At 35.2% G+C, this 18,867-nt stretch overlaps 1 protein-coding gene across 3 annotated transcripts in view; it reads left to right on the top strand.

The window, feature by feature from the left end:
- The window catches only part of TTK (TTK protein kinase), a 45,490-nt gene extending 26,623 nt beyond the window's left edge, over positions 1 to 18,867 (top strand). For all 3 annotated transcript variants that reach the window (XM_046005653.1, XM_046005651.1, XM_046005652.1), the window contains 9 exons: positions 1,008 to 1,100; positions 5,356 to 5,513; positions 5,638 to 5,789; positions 7,246 to 7,370; positions 9,189 to 9,269; positions 15,958 to 16,134; positions 16,488 to 16,572; positions 16,881 to 16,978; positions 18,472 to 18,867. In XM_046005653.1, coding sequence (XP_045861609.1) covers positions 1,008 to 1,100; positions 5,356 to 5,513; positions 5,638 to 5,789; positions 7,246 to 7,370; positions 9,189 to 9,269; positions 15,958 to 16,134; positions 16,488 to 16,572; positions 16,881 to 16,978; positions 18,472 to 18,555 — 1,053 coding nt within the window. In that variant the 3' untranslated portion in view covers positions 18,556 to 18,867. The remainder of the gene's footprint in view (positions 1 to 1,007; positions 1,101 to 5,355; positions 5,514 to 5,637; positions 5,790 to 7,245; positions 7,371 to 9,188; positions 9,270 to 15,957; positions 16,135 to 16,487; positions 16,573 to 16,880; positions 16,979 to 18,471) is intronic.

Genomic DNA, 18,867 nt, shown 5'->3' with positions numbered 1-18,867 from the left:
TGCACTAGGGCAGAAGCAAGAAGTTTGCTGAGGTGGATGCTGAAGTTCAGATTAACTTACATGTTGAAGATCACCCAGCAGAAAAAGGACATTGCTGAAATTTGCATTTGTCTGATTGACTCTGGAGCTTTAAGCACCTTAGTATAATGCTTTCTTTATAATGTAATGCTAAATGAGGAGAAAGAATATAGATATAATTGTTTTTTATGTAAGTAAAGAGGTTTTTATAAGAAAAAAGAATAATGGGGCACCTCGGTGGCTCAGTGGGTTAAAGCCTCTGCCTTCAGCTCAGGTCATGATCCCAGTGTCCTGGGATCGAGCCCCAAATCGGGCTCTCTGCTCGCCGGGGAGCCTGCTTCCCCCTTTCTCTCTGCCTGCCTCTCTGCCTACTTGTGATCTGTCTGTCAAATAAATTAAAAACAAATAAACAAAAATCTTAAAAAAAAAAAAAAAAAGAATAAGGTGAAAAGTAATAGCTTGTGAGTTTGTATATTGGAAGAAATCTTAAATCTATTTATGTTTCTAAAAAGTACAGGTGAACTAAGTAACATTGTATATCAACTGCACTTAAATTTAAAACAATTTTTAAAAAAAAAGAAGTAGGGGCATCTGGATGGCATAGTCAGTTGAACATCGCATCCTGGGATCAAGCCCTGAGTTGGTCTCCCTACTCAGTGGGAAGCCTGTTTCTTCCTCTCCCTCTGCATCTTCCCCTGCTTCTGCAGGCACTCTCTCTATCAAGTAAATAAATAAAATCTTTTAAAATAAATTAATTAATTAAAAAGTAAAAGCAAGTTAGAGGGGGACACCTAGGAAGTTTACACATTAATAAATTTATTTCTTTGACTAAAATAGAGTAAATTTCCTCCTTAAAATATTGTGACTGATACCTAATTACTTAAAATTTAAGATAATTTCAAAATTGGAAGCATTTCACTGTACTATGCAAGCTAATTCTCAGGCATATTCTTTGCACCTTTGAATCTTTACATTTTTTAATTATTTAGATCTCAGCATCCTCTTCAACAAATGAATTCATTTCAGTTAAAGGAAGAATGTATTCTATATTGAAGCAGATAGGAAGTGGAGGCTCAAGTAAGGTAAGTATCTTAAATGTTTAAGAGTGAAAAATGTTTTAAACTTCCTTTCTTTGTCTTTTTACCTTTTAGGGCTCTTTTTTCTTAGGACCTAGGGGACTATATTGCTTTTAAGCCTAAAAACCCTTCTCATCCCCTGCTCCCATTCCCTCTCTCCAAGTGACATATATCTTTAGGCCTATCTCTTAATTTCAGTTCTCTGTTCTTCCCTCTGATGTCTTGTGCTTCCAAATTTCTTCTCTGAATGACATTAGTATTGACTTCAGGATGGCAAATGAAGCTATGTATTATCACAAACTGTCTTGTGTGAATAATATTTTGAATAACATTTTGGGCTAATTCGGCAAGATATTTGATTAATTTTTTGAGTTTTTCTTTTCAAAAACAGTTTAATAATGTGAAATTTCTGGAATTGGAATAGATCATTTGCTAAATTTATCTGAGTTCTAAATTAATACAGTTCTAATTCTCTGGGTGGAAAGCACCTCAAAAGAGTTATCTATACTTGTACCATATTTAGTTCTTATTCTGTTCTCAAATCTACTTAAGTCTGATTTTTATCTTCATCCCTCACCAAAACAGTTATCAGGATCACCAATGATCTCCATATTTTTTGCCAAATCTAATTCTTAGCTTTAATTGTGGGTTACTTAGCATTTGGGGCAGTTGATTGTTCTTGCCTTTTTGAAACTTTTTTTGCCCCCATTTGGCCTCTCAGTTTTCCTCTTCTCCAACTGGCCTTCCCTTTCCAGTCTTCTTCTTGTCCCATATCTTAATGGCACAATGCCCCAGGGCTCAGCCCTTGATCTCTTATCTTTCTAAACTCACTTCACTCCTTTGGTATTGTCCAGTCTTCTGAATTTAAGTATCACGTATATGCTGATAATTCCCAAACATATTTCTAGCTCAGACCTCTCCCTTGAATTCCAGACTCGTACGTCCAGTATGACTGCTCTCTATCTCTTCTCGGGTGTCTACCAGGTATTTAAAACTTAATATGTCCGGAACATTACTCTGGCTCCAGTCTTTCCCAGTTCAGTAAATGGCAACTTCGTTCTTCCACTAGTTAGGCCAAATACTCTGAAATCATTGCCTTCTCTTTCTCTCACACATACATCCAGTCAATCAGCAAATCTTGTTGGTTTTACCTCAGAGGATATCCAGCATGTGACTATTTCTCACCACCTCTACTGTTAACATTTTGGTCAAATCAGCTGCCATACTTTCACCTGGTTTATTATAATAGCCTTCTTAGTCTCATTGATTCAATCCTTGCTCTCCTGGTGTATTTTCACATAAGAGTCAGTTTTCCTCCAGACATCCTCATCTCTTTGCTCATCCTCATCTTCTTTGCTCAAATGTCTTCTCAATCAGGCCTTCCTTGACCACACCTCCCACCTTCCAATTGCTGGTGAGCTCCGTTTCCTTCTTTATTTTGCTCTGTAGCTCATCTTCTAGCGTGCTCTGTTAATTTCCTTATTTGGTTTGTTATTTGTGTCTTCCTGCATTTGAATGTGAGTTGCATCAAAGTAGGGATGTTTGTCTGATTTCCTCAACAATGTTTGCTCAACAATGTTTGCAACAATGTTGCTCTGGAATAGTGCCTAGAATGTAACAGCGTAAAGTAATTTGTTGGATGAATGTCCTTACTCAACTCTTTTGCTGTTTTAAATTGTTAAGGATGATCTATGAAGCAAGACCTGTTGGGTTTAAGTTTTATGTATTTTCTAAGCCAGCTAACAATAACTAGATTTGTTTAAGACTGCCTTGTTAGCTTATTATAAATAAGGTATGTATATTACAATGTGTAACAATTGTTCAATACTATTAGTTTCTTTTTTGTATACATTTTCTTCTTTCCATTGCCTCAAATTTCAGGCATGAGAACAAAGGGACAATACAATTGATTTTTATCAATATATTAGAATTACCTGATTTAGTTGCTTTAATAGATATTCTTTGGTTAGTATTTATTACTTATTCTTTAGTTATATTTGAATAGTGTCAAGGTGTGATATTAGTGGCATGTTTTCAGAGGATATAAAATGATCTTGCTGATGTTTTAAACATTTTTTTCTTAGAGCATAATGAAGATGCTAGCTTAAGTCAAGAGCCAGGTGATAAAGCCTTGACTGGCCCATATTTTTTTTTAGTGTGATTACCTTATCATTATTTAATTTAATTGTTATAGTGGAGTTGAAAAAATCACCATGCCTCAGAGAAAGAGAGTAACATGCTTTATGAAACAGTTTATGTTCTATTCTAGAGTTTAGACAGTGACCAACATATACTGTATGAAGAGCATTTAGAAAGGTCATGGGGGCAATTAGGAATGGTCATGACACTGGCCTTTCTATTTCTTTAACTTTCCATGAAACTGAAAATGATAACTGATACTATCTCTATGAAATGGAAATAAGGGCTACCTAATCATTAGTTATTGTAAGAGTTTTGCCAGAGCAGGGGCAATAGGGGAGTGAAAGCACATACATGAAAAAGTTGATTTAAACGTTTTCATTTCTGGGTGGCTCAGTGGGTTAAAACCTCTGCCTTCGGCTCGGGTCATGGTCCCAGGGTCCTGGGATTGAGCCCCGTATCTGGCTCTCTGCTCGGCAGGGAGCCTGCTTCCCCCTCTCTCTGCCTGCCTGTCTGCCTACTTGTGATCTTTGTCTGTCAAATTAATAAATAAAATCTTTAAAAAAAAAAAAAGTTTCATTTCCTCTAAAACTTTGAGATCTTATTATGTTGTGTTAATATCCTGCAAATCCTCTTTCTTTTAAACCTGACAACTTTAATAGGTTCTAAAATGTCCACTTTATTCTGTCCTAATAGTCCCTAAAGATAGTAGGTAACTTTGCTGCACTCCAAATATATCATCTTGGTCATCCTTCCAAATCTGTGTGGTAGATACTAGTAACAACATTTTAATTGTATTAGAATAGTAAATACTTTCAATTCTCTGAGGTTTGTAAGGCTGTTTACCTTATACAAAGTGCCTTTATATGTTTTAAAATTCCTTTTATCTCTTCCCTTGTTATTTTCTGCTGTCTCTTTCCCTGTTACTGTTTTAATGCCTGTCCCTGTCTAATTTGGTGTGTGTGCAAGTAAAACTGGTAATACTTTATTAGAGTTTTGTATTTAAAATTTCAAAGTAACTAAGCTTATTAGTGTAGTTACAATGCATGATTCTCATAACACTACTGTTCTTTTCTTATTCCTTGCCCCAACCTGCTGGGTAGTCAAGGTCAAATGGCTTTTGAATAATGATATTTTATTTCATTGTGTCCAAAGAGATAAATGAATGTAGTTTTTCTTGCTTACCCTGGCATTTGTATTTATATTCATGCATTTCAGAAGCCTCAACCCTATGGCATATTTGTTGAAAGTTAGACACATTAACAGTGTTTTCTATTTTTCAAAATGTATTATCTGCCCCATCAATATTGGTTAAAAGTTACTATCATTATAGCCAGAGCAGTTTGACCTGGACCTCAGAGATCCTGACAGTGGGATTATAAGAACATCTTGTTCCTATCAACTTGACTTTGAAAATTGGACCTAATCCACTTTTCACAACTGAATATACAGATAGCTTACAATTACTACAGATTTTAAAATACTCTCTACCACATGAATGAAATGTCAGTTCCAGGCACAATGGAAAAAACACCATCTGTGAAATGAATTGACTCTTTATGACAGCCCTTAGATGTTCTTAACATTTTTGAATGTCTTCTTCTTTAGGTTATTTTCCTCGTTAGGGCATCCGATAGAGTGTTACGAATATATATGAAATTGCAATTATCTTTTTTATATGTTAATATAAAAACTTTTTAGGTTTACCCCTTTGCTTTATAGAATGCCCATTGTTGGGGTGCCTGGGTAGCTCAGCGGGTTAAAGCCTCTGCCTTCGGCTCAGGTCATGATCCCAGGGTCCTGGGATCGAGCCCTGCATCCGGCTCTCTGCTTAGCAGGGAGCCTGCTTCCTCCTCGCTCTCTCTGCCTGCCTCTCTGCCTACTTGTGATCTCTGTCTGTCAAATAAATAAATAAAATCTTAGAATGCCCATTGTCATAGGTAGCTGAGAATGGTCTTTTAACTCTACTAACATTTTTTTCCCTTCAATGCTCAAAATAAGCCCAGATATGTTTAATTATTCATATCAGTATTCCTTAACCTAAAATTCTAATAAATTTAGAAGTATTATGATAATGTAAATGTAGTGCATTCTAAACTTTTTCTTTTGTTCTACTATATAGGTATTCCAGGTATTGAATGAAAAGAAACAGATACATGCCATAAAATATGTGAACTTAGAAGAAGCAGATAATCAAACAATTGAGAGTTACCGGAATGAAATTGCTTACTTAAATAAACTACAACAACACAGTGATAAGATCATCCGACTTTATGATTAGTAAGATTTTTTTTTTAATTTGAAAAGAAAACTATTTTTGGTATAATTCTTTAGAATTAGTGAATCTTAATAGTATAACCTAACCATGTATTGTTTTGGATTTTTAATTTGTTTTTAATGGCAGTGAAATCACGGACCAGTACATTTACATGGTAATGGAGTGTGGAAATATAGACCTAAATAGTTGGCTTAAAAAGAAAAAATCCATCAATCCATGGGAACGCAAAAGTTACTGGAAAAATATGTTGGAGGCAGTTTGCACAATTCATCAACATGGTATTTTAAAATCTCTTCTTATGCAGAGTTATAATAATCATTAATATTGTCATCTTAGAGAAATGCACCATTAATTTTTAGGTATTTGTTATTGGCACCTTTAGACAAGAGAAATATTTGGAAGCTCATTTAAAGATGAAGGGACAAAACACCATTTCTTTTTTTCTTAAGATTTTATTTATTTATAAACAGATTACAAGTAGGCAGACAGGCAGGCAGAGAGAGGGTGGAGGAAGCAGGCTCCCCGCTGAGCAGAGTGCCCAATGCGGGGCTCGAGCCCAGGACCCTGAGATCATGACCTGAGCTGAAGGCAGGGGCTTTAACCCATTGAGCCACCCACGTGCCCCCAAAAACCATTTCTTTAAAGCATTTTTTACCAAAGGATATAGTGCATGAACTCAAGTCCCCACAGCCATAATGCATCCATCATACAAAATATACCCATTTTTTTTTTTTAAGATTTTGTTTATTTATTTGACACAGAGAGAGATCACAAGTAGGCAGAGAGGCAGGCCGAGAGAAGGGGAAGCAGGCTCTCCGCTGGCAGAGAACCAGATGTGAGGCTCGATCCCAGGACTCTGAGATCACGAGCCGGAGGCAGAAGCCTCTGCCCAATATATCCCCTCCCCTTAACCCACTGAGCCACCCAGGCCCCCCTCCCCATATCTTTATTAGTATTAACATAGTCCATTATCCTGGGTCTCCAAGTAGTTCATGATAGCAGATCTGAGACTTTGGGGTTTGGGCATCTCAAAAATCTGAGATGTTTATTTCTCTCATTCTCTTGGTCATTTTGTATTGTGTACCCTGTGTGGGAGTTAGTTTTATTCTTTTTCAATTTTTAGTCCTAAGTTTTTTTTGTTTCTTTTTGTTTGTTTACTTTACTTGGACTAGGTTCTTTTAGGACTTCTCTGCCTTTACTGTATCCTTTTTTAAAAAATAACATTTAACTTAGATAATTGTAATTTTTTTTCCCCTCATGTCTCCTGTAAATTAAAAGATAATTCATCAGTGATTAAGGTTAGAGTTGTAGGGATTAGGGTCTTAACACCTGGCAGTATAATTTATGATGTTATGTGGTAGTTGGTGAATCACAGTGGTCTTAAGATCATTAACTCTGAAGCCAGACTGCCTGGGTCAAGTCTGGCCCTGTCACTTAGGCTATATTACCTTGAACAAATTACTCAAGCTCTTTGTCTTAGCTTCCTCTCTTAAAAGTGGGGATAATAATAGTACAGTAATTACCCAATGTTGGTATGAAAATTAAGTGATTCAATCTAAGCAGCAAACTTAGAGGAGTATCTGGCACATAGCAGGTGCTGTTTCTTTTTAGAAAATATTAAAAATGAACATTTAATTTGACTAAAGGAATCAACTTGGCCAGTAAATTGTGAAACTTTTTGGTACCTACAATGTTTTACATTGTCTAATATTACAATGGATTTTTATTCTGAAGGCATCGTTCACAGTGATCTGAAACCTGCTAACTTTCTGATAGTTGATGGAATGCTAAAGTTAATTGACTTTGGGATTGCAAACCAAATGCAACCAGATACAACAAGTATTGTTAAAGACTCTCAGGTAAGTGAATGGTTGGTTACCACACACTACAGTTCAATTCCTTTTTACCGATAAAGCATTTTGCTAACAGGGATTTTATTTTTTCCCTCCTCATTCTTCAAAAGATTTGAAACCTTTGTATAAGAATAAATACTTTAAGAATCAAAACCATATTTAATACACTTTAGTATAGGAAGCCAATATCAGGTAGAAATAAATTGAGCAATTTTGAATGATTTTCCTATAGTTGAGGTAGAGAAGCAGTAATACCTATCTTGGAGATCATCTTGGTCATGATCTTGAGTTCACCTGAAACTGTCTCAGAAATACCTGGTTATAACCAAAGAGGAAATTTTAGTTACATATTTTTCATTGTCTGTGAGGTAAGATTATTTCATTCTTCTGGAGAAGTAAAGCTTTTCCTATCACTTGCATTTGAAAAAATCCTTTTATTTAGTAACTTTTTTAAGATTTATTTTTTTATTTCAGAGAGAGAGAGAGCAAGCAGCAAGTGCAAGTGAGGGGAGAGGCAGAGGGAGAAAGAGAGAGAAAATCCTTAAACAAATTCCCCGAGGAGTGGGAAGCTTGATCCCAGGGCCCTGAGATCATGACCCGAGCAGAAATCTAGAGATGGCCACTTAACTGACTGAGCCACTCACACTCCCCTGAAAAAAATTTCTCAAGTGGGCCTTCATATTGGAAACACCATAATGAATACTGTACCCAACTGCATTTTTCTAATAGGATATGCAGTCACAAATTTAATAAATTTGTCCCTATAAAAACTAAGGTGATGACACCAAAAAATAACTAAAAATAATCCTGCTTGGAGCCAAGATGATGTGTTCCGCATATGCCGATTTTTGATGTGGATCTGCCATAATCCTTGAAGTAAAACTAGACCTTTTTTAAGAGGAATAGATGGACAGCATGCCCTACAAAAAATTCTATTTGATAGTGACTTCTCTTTGTATTGTAAATGTGGCTGAACACTGGAGCTCCTGCGTGGCTTAGTTGGCTAAGTGTCCGGCTCTTGATTTCAGCTCACATTGTGATCTCAGGGTCATGGGATGGAGCCCCAAGTCAGGCTCCCTGCTCAATGAGGAACCTGCTGCTCTTGGTCTCCTGCCCCTCCCCCTGCTCATGTCCTCACAGGCATGTAAGCATGCTCTCTCTCTCTAACATAAATAAATAAATCTTTAAAAAATATACAGCTGAACATTTAGTTGTAAATCAGCTTGAAGATATCCTCTATGGCAAGGTTCTAAATACAGGTATTCTGTGTTTGAAAACAGAATCATTTGTTTTAGAATAAATAAATGCTTTATAAGGTTGGCATAATCTGACTGTGGAAGCTCTTGCATGATTTATACACCTGCCCCATCTCACTCTGGACATGGGTCCAGGGAATACTTGGAGACATATCTAGAATTTTGATAAGTTGGATAAGTTGGTTGGTTGATTTTTTTTTTTTTTAAAGAAAAGCATTTTGGGTCTATTTCAGCACAGAAATGAGTGATTGATGTTAATTCCTTCAAAGTTTATGACTTTTAATATAATTTTAGCATCGATAGTTTTTATGGTAGATACTCTTCATCATCACAGAAAAAGCTCAGCATTCTGAAAGGAATAACTTTTCTGATTATGAATCCAATTTGCTAGAGTTGTGAAGAGATTTATGTCCTAATAAATTTCTTGTCAGTTACTTGAGTTTTTAAAAGCTTAATGCAATATTTGTAATCATTCACATTTCCAAGAGTCTAACATTTGTGTTTTAAAAAGTCGAAGGCAAAGTAAAGTATTTTCATTGATTTGTGTTTTCTATGATTTGGCATACAGGTTGGTACAGTTAATTATATGCCACCAGAAGCAATCAAAGATATGTCTTCCTCAAGAGAGAATGGGAAATCCAAGTCAAAGGTACTATGAAGGTTATTTACCTCCCATTTATTGGACATCAGTAGGGAGTGGGATATACTCTGATTAAACATAACAGCTAACTCAAAGTTGCTTAAGTTCTAAAACTTTTTAGGCCATTATAGAGACCCTGCTTTCTTAAGCAAATTGTCATGGGATTCAATGTCACTGTTATTTATTGATTTGAGACTGTTCTTTTACTACTGTGCTTTTATGATGTCTCAACAGTGTGCTCCAATAAGAAATGTTACCAGGATATTTATAGGTTTTTTTTTTTTTGTTTGTTTGTTTTTGTTTTTTTTTTGTTGTTGTTGTTTTCCATTTTATTTATTTTTTCAGCGTAACGGTATTCATTCTTTTTGCACAACACCCAGTGCTCCATGCAAAACGTGCCCTCCCCATTACCCACCACCTGTTCCCCCAACCTCCCACCCCTGACCCTTCAAAACCCTCAGGTTGTTTTTCAGTGTCCATAGTCTCTTATGGTTCGCCTCCCCTTCCAAATTTTTTTTTTTTAATAAACATATAATGTATTTTTATCCCCAGGGGTACAGGTCTGTGAATCGCCAGGTTTACACACTTCACAGCACTCACGATAGCACTTACCCTCCCCAATGTCCATAGCCCCCTCCCCCTCTCCCAATCTCACCTCCCCCCAGCAACCCCCAGTTTGTTTTGTGAGATTAAGAGTCATTTATGGTTTGTCTCCCTCCCAATCCCATCTTGTTTCATTTATTCTTCTCCTATCCCCCTACCCCCCCCACCCCACCATGTTGCTTCTCCATGTCCTCATATCAGGGAGATCATATGATAGTTGTCTTTCTCCGATTGACTTATTTCACTAAGCATGATACGCTCTAGTTCCATCCATGTCGTCGCAAATGGCATGATTTCATTTCTTTTGATGGCTGCATAGTATTCCATTGTGTATATATACCACATCTTCTGTATCCATTCATCTGTTGATGGACATCTAGGTTCTTTCCATAGTTTTGGCTATTGTAGACATTGCTGCTATAAACATTCGGGTACACGTGCCCCTTCGGATCACTATGTTTGTATCTTTAGGGTAAATACCCAGTAGTGCAATTGCTGGGTCATAGGGTAGTTCTATTTTCAACATTTTGAGGAACCTCCATGCTGTTTTCCAGAGTGGTTGCACCAGCTTGCATTCCCACCAACAGTGGAGGAGGGTTCCCCTTTCTCCACATCCTCGCCAGCATCTGTCATTTCCTGACTTGTTAATTTTAGCCATTCTGACTGGTGTGAGGTGATATCTCATTGTGGTTTTGATTTGTATTTCCCTGATGCCGAGTGACGTGGAGCACTTTTTCATGTGTCTGTTGGCCATCTGGATGTCTTTGCAGAAATGTCTGTTCATGTCCTCTGCCCATTTCTTGATTGGATTGTTTGTTCTTTGGGTGTTGAGTTTGCTAAGTTCCTTATAGATTTTGGATACTAGCCCTTTATCTGATATGTCGTTTGCAAATATCTTCTCCCATTCTGTCAGTTGTCTTTTGGTTTTGTTAACTGTTTCCTTTGCTGTGCAAAAGCTTTTGATCTTGATGAAATCCCAATAGTTCATTTTTGCCCTTGCTTCCCTTGCCTTTGCCGTTGTTCCTAGGAAGATGTTGCTACGGCTGAGGTCGAAGAGGTTGCTGCCTGCATTCTCCTCAAGGATTTTGATGGATTCCTTTCTCACATTGAGGTCCTTCATCCATTTGGAGTCTATTTTCGTGTGTGGTGTAAGGAAGTGGTCCAATTTCATTTTTCTGCATGTGGCTGTCCAATTTTCCCAGCACCATTTATTGAAGAGGCTGTCTTTTTTCCATTGGACATTCTTTCCTGCTTTGTCGAAGATTAGTTGACCATAGAGTTGAGGGTCGATTTCTGGGCTCTCTATTCTGTTCCACTGATCTATGTGTCTGTTTTTGTGCCAGTACCATGCTGTCTTGATGATGACAGCTTTGTAATAGAGCTTGAAGTCCAGAATTGTGATGCCACCCACTTTGGCTTTCTTTTTCAATATTCCTTTGGCTATTCGAGGTCTTTTCTGGTTCCATATAAATTTGAGGATTATTTGTTCCATTTCTTTGAAAAAAATGGATGGTATTTTGATAGGGATTGCATTAAATGTGTAGATTGCTTTAGGTAGCATAGACATTTTCACAATATTTATTCTTCCAATCCAGGAGCATGGAACATTTTTCCATTTTTTTGTGTCTTCCTCAATTTCTTTCATGAACTTTATAATTTTCTGTGTATAGATTCTTAGTCTCTTTGGTTAGGTTTATTCCTAGGTATCTTATAGTTTTGGGTACAATTGTAAATGGGATTGACTCCTTAATTTCTCTTTCTTCAGTCTTGTTGTTGGTGTACAGAAATGCAACTGATTTCTGTGCATTGATTTTATATCCTGACACTTTACTGAATTCCTGTACAAGTTCTAGCAGTTTTGGAGTGGAGTCTTTTGGGTTTTCCACATATAGTATCATATCATCTGCGAAGATTGATAGTTTGACTTCTTCTTTACCAATTTGGATGCCTTTAATTTCTTTTTGTTGTCTGATTGCTGAGGCTAGGACTTCTAGTACTATGTTGAATAGCAGTGGTGATAATGGACATCCCTGCCGTGTTCCTGACCTTGACGGAAAAGCTTTCAGTTTTTCTCCATTGAGAATGATATTTGCGGTGGGTTTTTCATAGATGGCTTTGATAATATTGAGGTATGTGCCCTCTATCCCCACACTTTGAAGAGTTTTGATCAGGAAGGGATGCTGTACTTTGTCAAATGCTTTTTCAGCATCTATTGAGAGTATCATATGGTTCTTGTTCTTTCTTTTATTAATGTGTTCTATCACATTGATTGATTTGTGGATGTTGAACCAACCCTGCAGCCCTGGAATAAATCCCACTTGATCGTGGTGAATAATCCTTTTAATGTACTGTTGAATCCTATTGGCTAGTATTTTGGCGAGAATTTTTGCGTCTGTGTTCATCAAGGATATTGGTCTGTAGTTCTCTTTTTTGGTGGGATCCTTGTCTGGTTTTGGGATCAAGGTGATGCTGGCCTCATAAAATGAGTTTGGAAGTTTTCCTTCCATTTCTATTTTTTGGAGCAGTTTCAGGAGAATAGGAATTAGTTCTTCTTTAAATGTTTGGTAGAATTCCCCTGGGAAGCCGTCTGGCCCTGGGCTTTTGTTTGTTTGGAGATTTTTGATGACTGTTTCAATCTCCTTACTGGTTATGGGCCTGTTCAGGTTTTCTATTTCTTCCTGGTTCAGTTGTGGTAGTTTATATGTCTCTAGGAATGCATCCATTTCTTCCAGATTGTCAAATTTGTTGGCGTAGAGTTGCTCATAGTATGTTCTTATAATTGTCTGTAGGATATTTATAGGTTTTAAAATTAAGAGTAGAAATTAAGATTAAATTAGCTCTGATTTGGACACCTTAAATGGTATTGAATTGTTATGTTTGAAGTCTTTTGTTTCTTCTTTGGTTCTTACATTTTTATCTCTTACCATTTATTTATTTGTGAATTCTGCATTACCAATTATAAATCTTGTCTGTAATTTTTTTCCCAGCTTGCCACAGGCTACTTTCCTACTTGCCTTATTTCACCACCTCAATGAGCTTTGTGTTAGCCTCATTAATGTCCCTTGTTGGGCTCCTTTTGCCTGCCAGGATGCCTCTGGCTTCCAAACTAATCCTTCCTCCTCTGGAGCAGTGTCACACTGTGTGTGCAAGCACACGTTGTTGTCCAGGGACCTGCATTTAAGCAATAGATCAACATCTTCATTAACAAATATCTTTGTGACTTAACTTGCCTATTTTCTTCATCTATAAATTAAGTTTACAAACAGTACCATTAAAAACTAATTGAGGGGCACCTAGGTGGCTCAGTTGGTTAAGCGTCCGACTCTTGATTTTGGCTCAGGTCATGATATCTGCAGGGTCCTGAGATTGAGCGCAAGCCCCCCCCACACACCCCGATCAGGCTCTGCATTTGCATCTCTCTTTCCCTCTCCCTCTGCCCCTTCTGCTCGCACATGTGTATGTGTGCTTTCTCTTTCTCTCAGAATAAATAAATCTTTTAAAAAAGAAATAAAAGTAAAAAGTAATTGATGATTAAATAAGAAAGAATATAAATCAATACATTATCTAGTTCAAAATAATTGCTTATGAATGTGTAATTACTTATTTTCTGTCCTAGAAAGTTGTGGCTCCTAAATATCTTCTCAGGGGCGCCTGGATAACTCAGTCATTAACATCTACCTTAGGTTCAGGTCATGACCCCAGGGTTCTGGGATCAAGCCCCGCATGGGGTTCCCTGCTCAGCGGGAGGCCTGTTTCTCCCTCTCCCACTCCTCCTGCTTGTTTTCCCTCTCTTGCTGTGTCTCTCTCTCTGAAAAAAATAAATAAAATCTTTAAATAAATAAATATCTTCTCAAATAACTGGTATAACATTATGTCAAAGAGTCTCTCATAAAATTCTTTTTCTATCTTTTAGCTTCCCCTTTTAATACTTAGATTTGTTGTCTTTTTTCTTCTTCTTGGTTAGACTTACTAAGGTTTTGTTAATCTTAAAAAACAAAGTCTTACTTTATTCTGTTTTCACTTGTTCTCTAATTAGTTTCTGCTTTTATTTTTATTATTTTTATTTCCTTCAGGTTTCTTTTTCTTTTTTTCTAGTTTCTGGGATTTTTTAAAAGAATTTATTTATTTGACACAGAGAGAGAGATTGAAAAGCAATGCTGTGATCTAGAAAGTAAAACAAATAAACAAAAAGAACAGACTAATACATATAGAGAACAGTGCATGGTTGCCAGAGGGGAGGAGGCTAAGAGATTGGGCAAAATGGGTGAAGAGGAGTGGGAGGTACAGGCCTCCATTTACAGAATGAGTAAGTCAGGGGATGAAAGACACAGCACAGAGAATAGAGTCAGTAGTATTGTAACAGTTGTGTGATGACAGGTGGCAGCCACACTTAAGGTGAGCATAGCATAGTATGTTGAGTTGTCAAATCACTATGTTGTACACCTGAAACAAATGTAACATGTGTCAACCATATATCAATTAAAGAAATAAATAAGAACAACTATGTTGCCACAGCCATTTTTCCATAATTTGAAATCCTTTTAAATCCATGATTTATTTAGAAATAGATTTAATTTCCAGATGGTTAAGTTGGAGGAGGGTTTTTAATTATTATTGATTCATTTTTAGTTTTCTTTGTGTTCAGATAGTGGGATCTTGTTTTATCTGCCATTTTCTGAAAGGCATGTGAAAATTTCTCTACCACTCCCCCCAAGAGAATTTAATACAGTTTTTACTTAATATAGTTCTATTAAATGTAGTTTCAATGCATAGATATTTGTGACTATCCTCTCTTCTTACCTGGTTGTACCTTTTATCATTTTAAAATGGCTTTTCCACTTTTAGAAGTATTCTGCTATGTTCTTATTCTCTTTTTCTAATATTAATATTCCTATTCTGCTTCCCCCCCTTTTTTTTTGCATTTGGTTATGTGTCCTTTTTTTTTTCCTTTTTCCTCATTTGATTTAGATGAATCTTTTTTGACAGCATATTATTTTGTTTTAATGTATGTTTGAGTATCTACCTTTTAAAAGGAATTTAACCCTTCTCATTTATTATGTCCACTTCTATGTTTTATCTTATTCTTTTTAAAGTCAAAATGATGATTGTTTTAATATTGCATTATTTCTAATGAGAGTATTTAATGCAAAGAACACTTAATAGTAAGTGACATTCCTTGATTACTTACTATACTCAGAAATTAGTCTCTATGGTTATATCATTCATTTAATGCCCATGACAACATACTTTTATTATTCCTATTTTATTATTTCTATTTTTATTATTTCTATTTTAGAGGTGAGAAAATGGATCTACATAGAATTACTAGCCAGTAACAAGGCCAGGAATCAAATCTAGCCCAGCCTGGCTCTACATGTATTCTTGGGTTTAGGATAGCTCAACTTAACCTTTTTTAAAAAAATCTATGCATACTTAATGTTATGAATTTATATAAAAATTTATCCTAATCCTGGGGCATGTGGGTGGCTTAATCAGGTAAGCGTCTGACTCTTGATTTCGACTCCAGTCATGATCTCCCTCAGGGGTGAGATCAAGCCCTGCCTTGTGCTTAGAACAGAGTCTCCTTGGGATTCCCTCTCTCTCTCTTTCTCTCTGCCTCTGCTCCTCCCCCTGCTCTCACCTTTTTGATCTCTCTCTAATAAAGAAAATATTAAAAATTATTTATTGTAATCCAATAATTTTGGAGAAAACAAGTAAATCTAAAACTTGCAGTTCTTTAGTTTTTAGTATTTTCACAAGCTGACAAGAACGTAATATGTTTCAGTTGAAATATTTTAATTATGAGTTTGTTAAGAGACTTAAAGAAAAGCTCATTTCTTAATAAAATAACCAAATATAACAACTAGATATATATACTAACCAAATATAACAACTATATAAAACTAGAAAAAGATATTTTTTCATGTAAATCTAATCTAGTACTTGCCCATTCATTGAGGTTTAGTTATGATTTTAAATGTTAGGGATTTTATGTGTACATGTGTGTATAAAATATTCTTACATACAATTTTATGTTAAGTTTATAGCAACTTAGTATTCTTTTTTTTTTTTTTTTTTTTTTCCTCCTAACTAGATAAGCCCCAAAAGTGATGTTTGGTCCTTAGGTTGCATTTTGTACTATATGACTTATGGGAAGACACCATTTCAGCATATAATTAATCAGATTTCTAAATTACATGCCATAATCGACCCTAATCATGAAATCGAATTTCCTGATATTCCAGAGAAAGATCTTCAAGATGTGTTAAAGGTAACATTAATAGTATGTGAATATAGAAGAACAATATTTCATATACTCAAATTATTTGCTTAGAAGAAATAGTTGAACTCACTGCAATTATGTAACTGGCTTTGATAGATACATCTGGTCTATTGAAAGGAATTCCTGAATGAATTACTTTTTAAGTCACGATAAATTCACTTTGAAGGTATTTTAAAACTTACGAATACTGGGGATTTTGCAAAAATGACTTGTGAAATAATCTTGTTACTTCTGAGTAGGCTATCTAGAAAGCAATTTCTGTGGTTTGATAAATCTTGAATAACACTTTATGTCAATATTACATAAGAAAACTTGATTGTTTTTAATTCTTATTTTTATAGTGTTGTCTAATAAGGGACCCTAAGCAGAGAATATCCATTCCTGAGCTTCTGACACATCCATATGTTCAAATTCAAACTCACCCAGGTACTTCTTTGAAAATCAGTTTATTAGTAACTACTAATACAAAGAGATGTCTAGCTATAACAAAAAACAGAATATGGAATGGCTTCTCATTCCCAGCCTGCCTCCTTCCATAAGGAATTTCCTTTTATGCTAAAATACTAACATAAATGAAATTTCCTTTTTTTTACTTGCTGGCATTCATATTTACTTATCCTAGGTAAGTGCTGTGATTAGAAGCCAGTTATTGTTCTGTTAAAACAGAATGTATTTGTATCTGATTTTATATTTTTTATTGGTGTGGGCATGTTACTGATTATATTTTTTGTCAGGTAACCAGATGGCTAAGGGCACCACTGAAGAAATGAAATATGTTCTGGGCCAACTCGTTGGTCTGAATTCTCCTAACTCCATTTTGAAAGCTGCTAAAGTAAGAATGTCTATTCTCTTTCTACATTACTTTTAAATGTTTTGTATAGTTTAGTGAATAAGACACTTAGGTAATCCAAAGAAAAGTTCGTCTAATCATCACATCAACTATGAAGCATATTTCTACATTTAAATACTTAATGTGTGCTTTTTGACAAATAGAGACGTAGTTGACTTACATTGTTTTTCTGCAGACAGCATAATTGAAAGTATTTTGTCATATTAGGTACATTCCTAAAATTGCTGTCAAATCTCAACTGGAATAAATTTCATAAGGAATTTGTCATTTAAATCAACAGCATTCTTAACACAGCTTTTGAATTAATTTCTTCTAGTCATTTTTTTTTCCAGAAGGCATCTTGGAGAATCTCTGTATTTGTTATATGTAATGGCTTAAAGCTGTATACAGCAGTCAGAACATTTCTCAAAGCAAATTTCTCAAACCTTCCATTCATCCTCCCAGTGTTTATTTCTATCTATACCACCATTTTTTTTTTTTTTTTTTTTTTTTGCGGAATGAATCTTTAATTTATTTATTTTTTTCTATACCACCATTTTTTAATCTCGTTACCATCACACCCCTAGTCAATTCTAGAACCCTATATATGTTTATTGACCAGCTGGTTTAGTTACCAAGCAGTTACTAATTATTTATGTCAATTATAGTGTTACTATAAAATTATGGTAGCTCAAAAACACTCTTAGCTCTCTAAAGCCAATCTAAGATGTCAAAAACTTTGATACATTCTGGAGGAATTTACTATACATTCACTATTATATTTGCATTCATGGCATTAAGGTAACTTTTTTCTTAAATTTTCTTACGTGCTTGTGGTTAAATCAGTGTCTTTACCAATTCAAATTGGACAAAATTTATTTTATAATTTTACTCTATTTCATATCTCCATGTTTTCAGTTTCTTACCAGTATATTATTTAGAGCCTTGTGTAAATAAAATTGAAATGAATTGTCTTTACTACTAAGGTTATGTTATGTGTTCCTTCAGGGTAGAGATGTGTGTCATCTTTATAAAGGTTGGCTTAGTCTTAAATCTTTTAAAATATGTAGCTTTTAATATAGCTAATTCTGTTTATTTATATAACTATTTTTTTAAGGTCAACTGTTTATTAGTTGAAATATCATCTGATATACATCTGATGAGTGTATTTTAAGGTGTAGCAATTTATCTAAGACTGGCTTTATTTAAGAAAAAATATGGGAGAGTAGGGCTTTTAAGATGTATATATATGCTTATTAGTGACTATGTTACATTTCTTTCATAGAATGATGGAGCTGTATCTCATGATAGTGGATACTTAGGTCAAGCTAGGTGTTTACTATTCTTAATTATCTTCAATCATTTATGAAATAATTTTCTAGTTTTAAGAATAAGAGAAATTCATTACATATTAGAATATATGTAGTTATCTTTACTCATCTGATAATACATTGAATTTTAGAAGTTACAAAACAGGTGTGTGTTTTTCATTTCAGACTTTATATGACCGCTATAGTAGTGGTGAAAGTCATGATTCCTCTTCATCCAAGACTTCTGAAAAAAAATGGGAGAAAAAATGATTTGCAGCTACTCATAAATTGTCAGATATCACCTATAAAATATACTGGACTATTGTACTCTTGATTCTCTATGGAAATCTGCTTTTAAAGACAACTTCACCCTAAGATGTCAATGGCAGAAAAATTCAGTGAATTAACTTCAAAAGAAAACTGTAAAAATAATAACCACTAATGATACTGTATATATTGTTTTCTCTTATTCTTTCCTGTAAATCTACTCTATTTGATACCATTTCACATTTAGAATAGTGGGTGAACAACTGAAATATATCCTGAAGAACTATGTAAATAAAGCTTTGTAGCATAAAATGA

The sequence above is a fragment of the Meles meles genome, chromosome 5 (genome assembly GCF_922984935.1).
Source record: "Meles meles chromosome 5, mMelMel3.1 paternal haplotype, whole genome shotgun sequence".
Taxonomy (NCBI): Eukaryota; Metazoa; Chordata; class Mammalia; order Carnivora; family Mustelidae; genus Meles; species Meles meles.
This window is presented reverse-complemented; position numbering and strand designations above follow the sequence as displayed.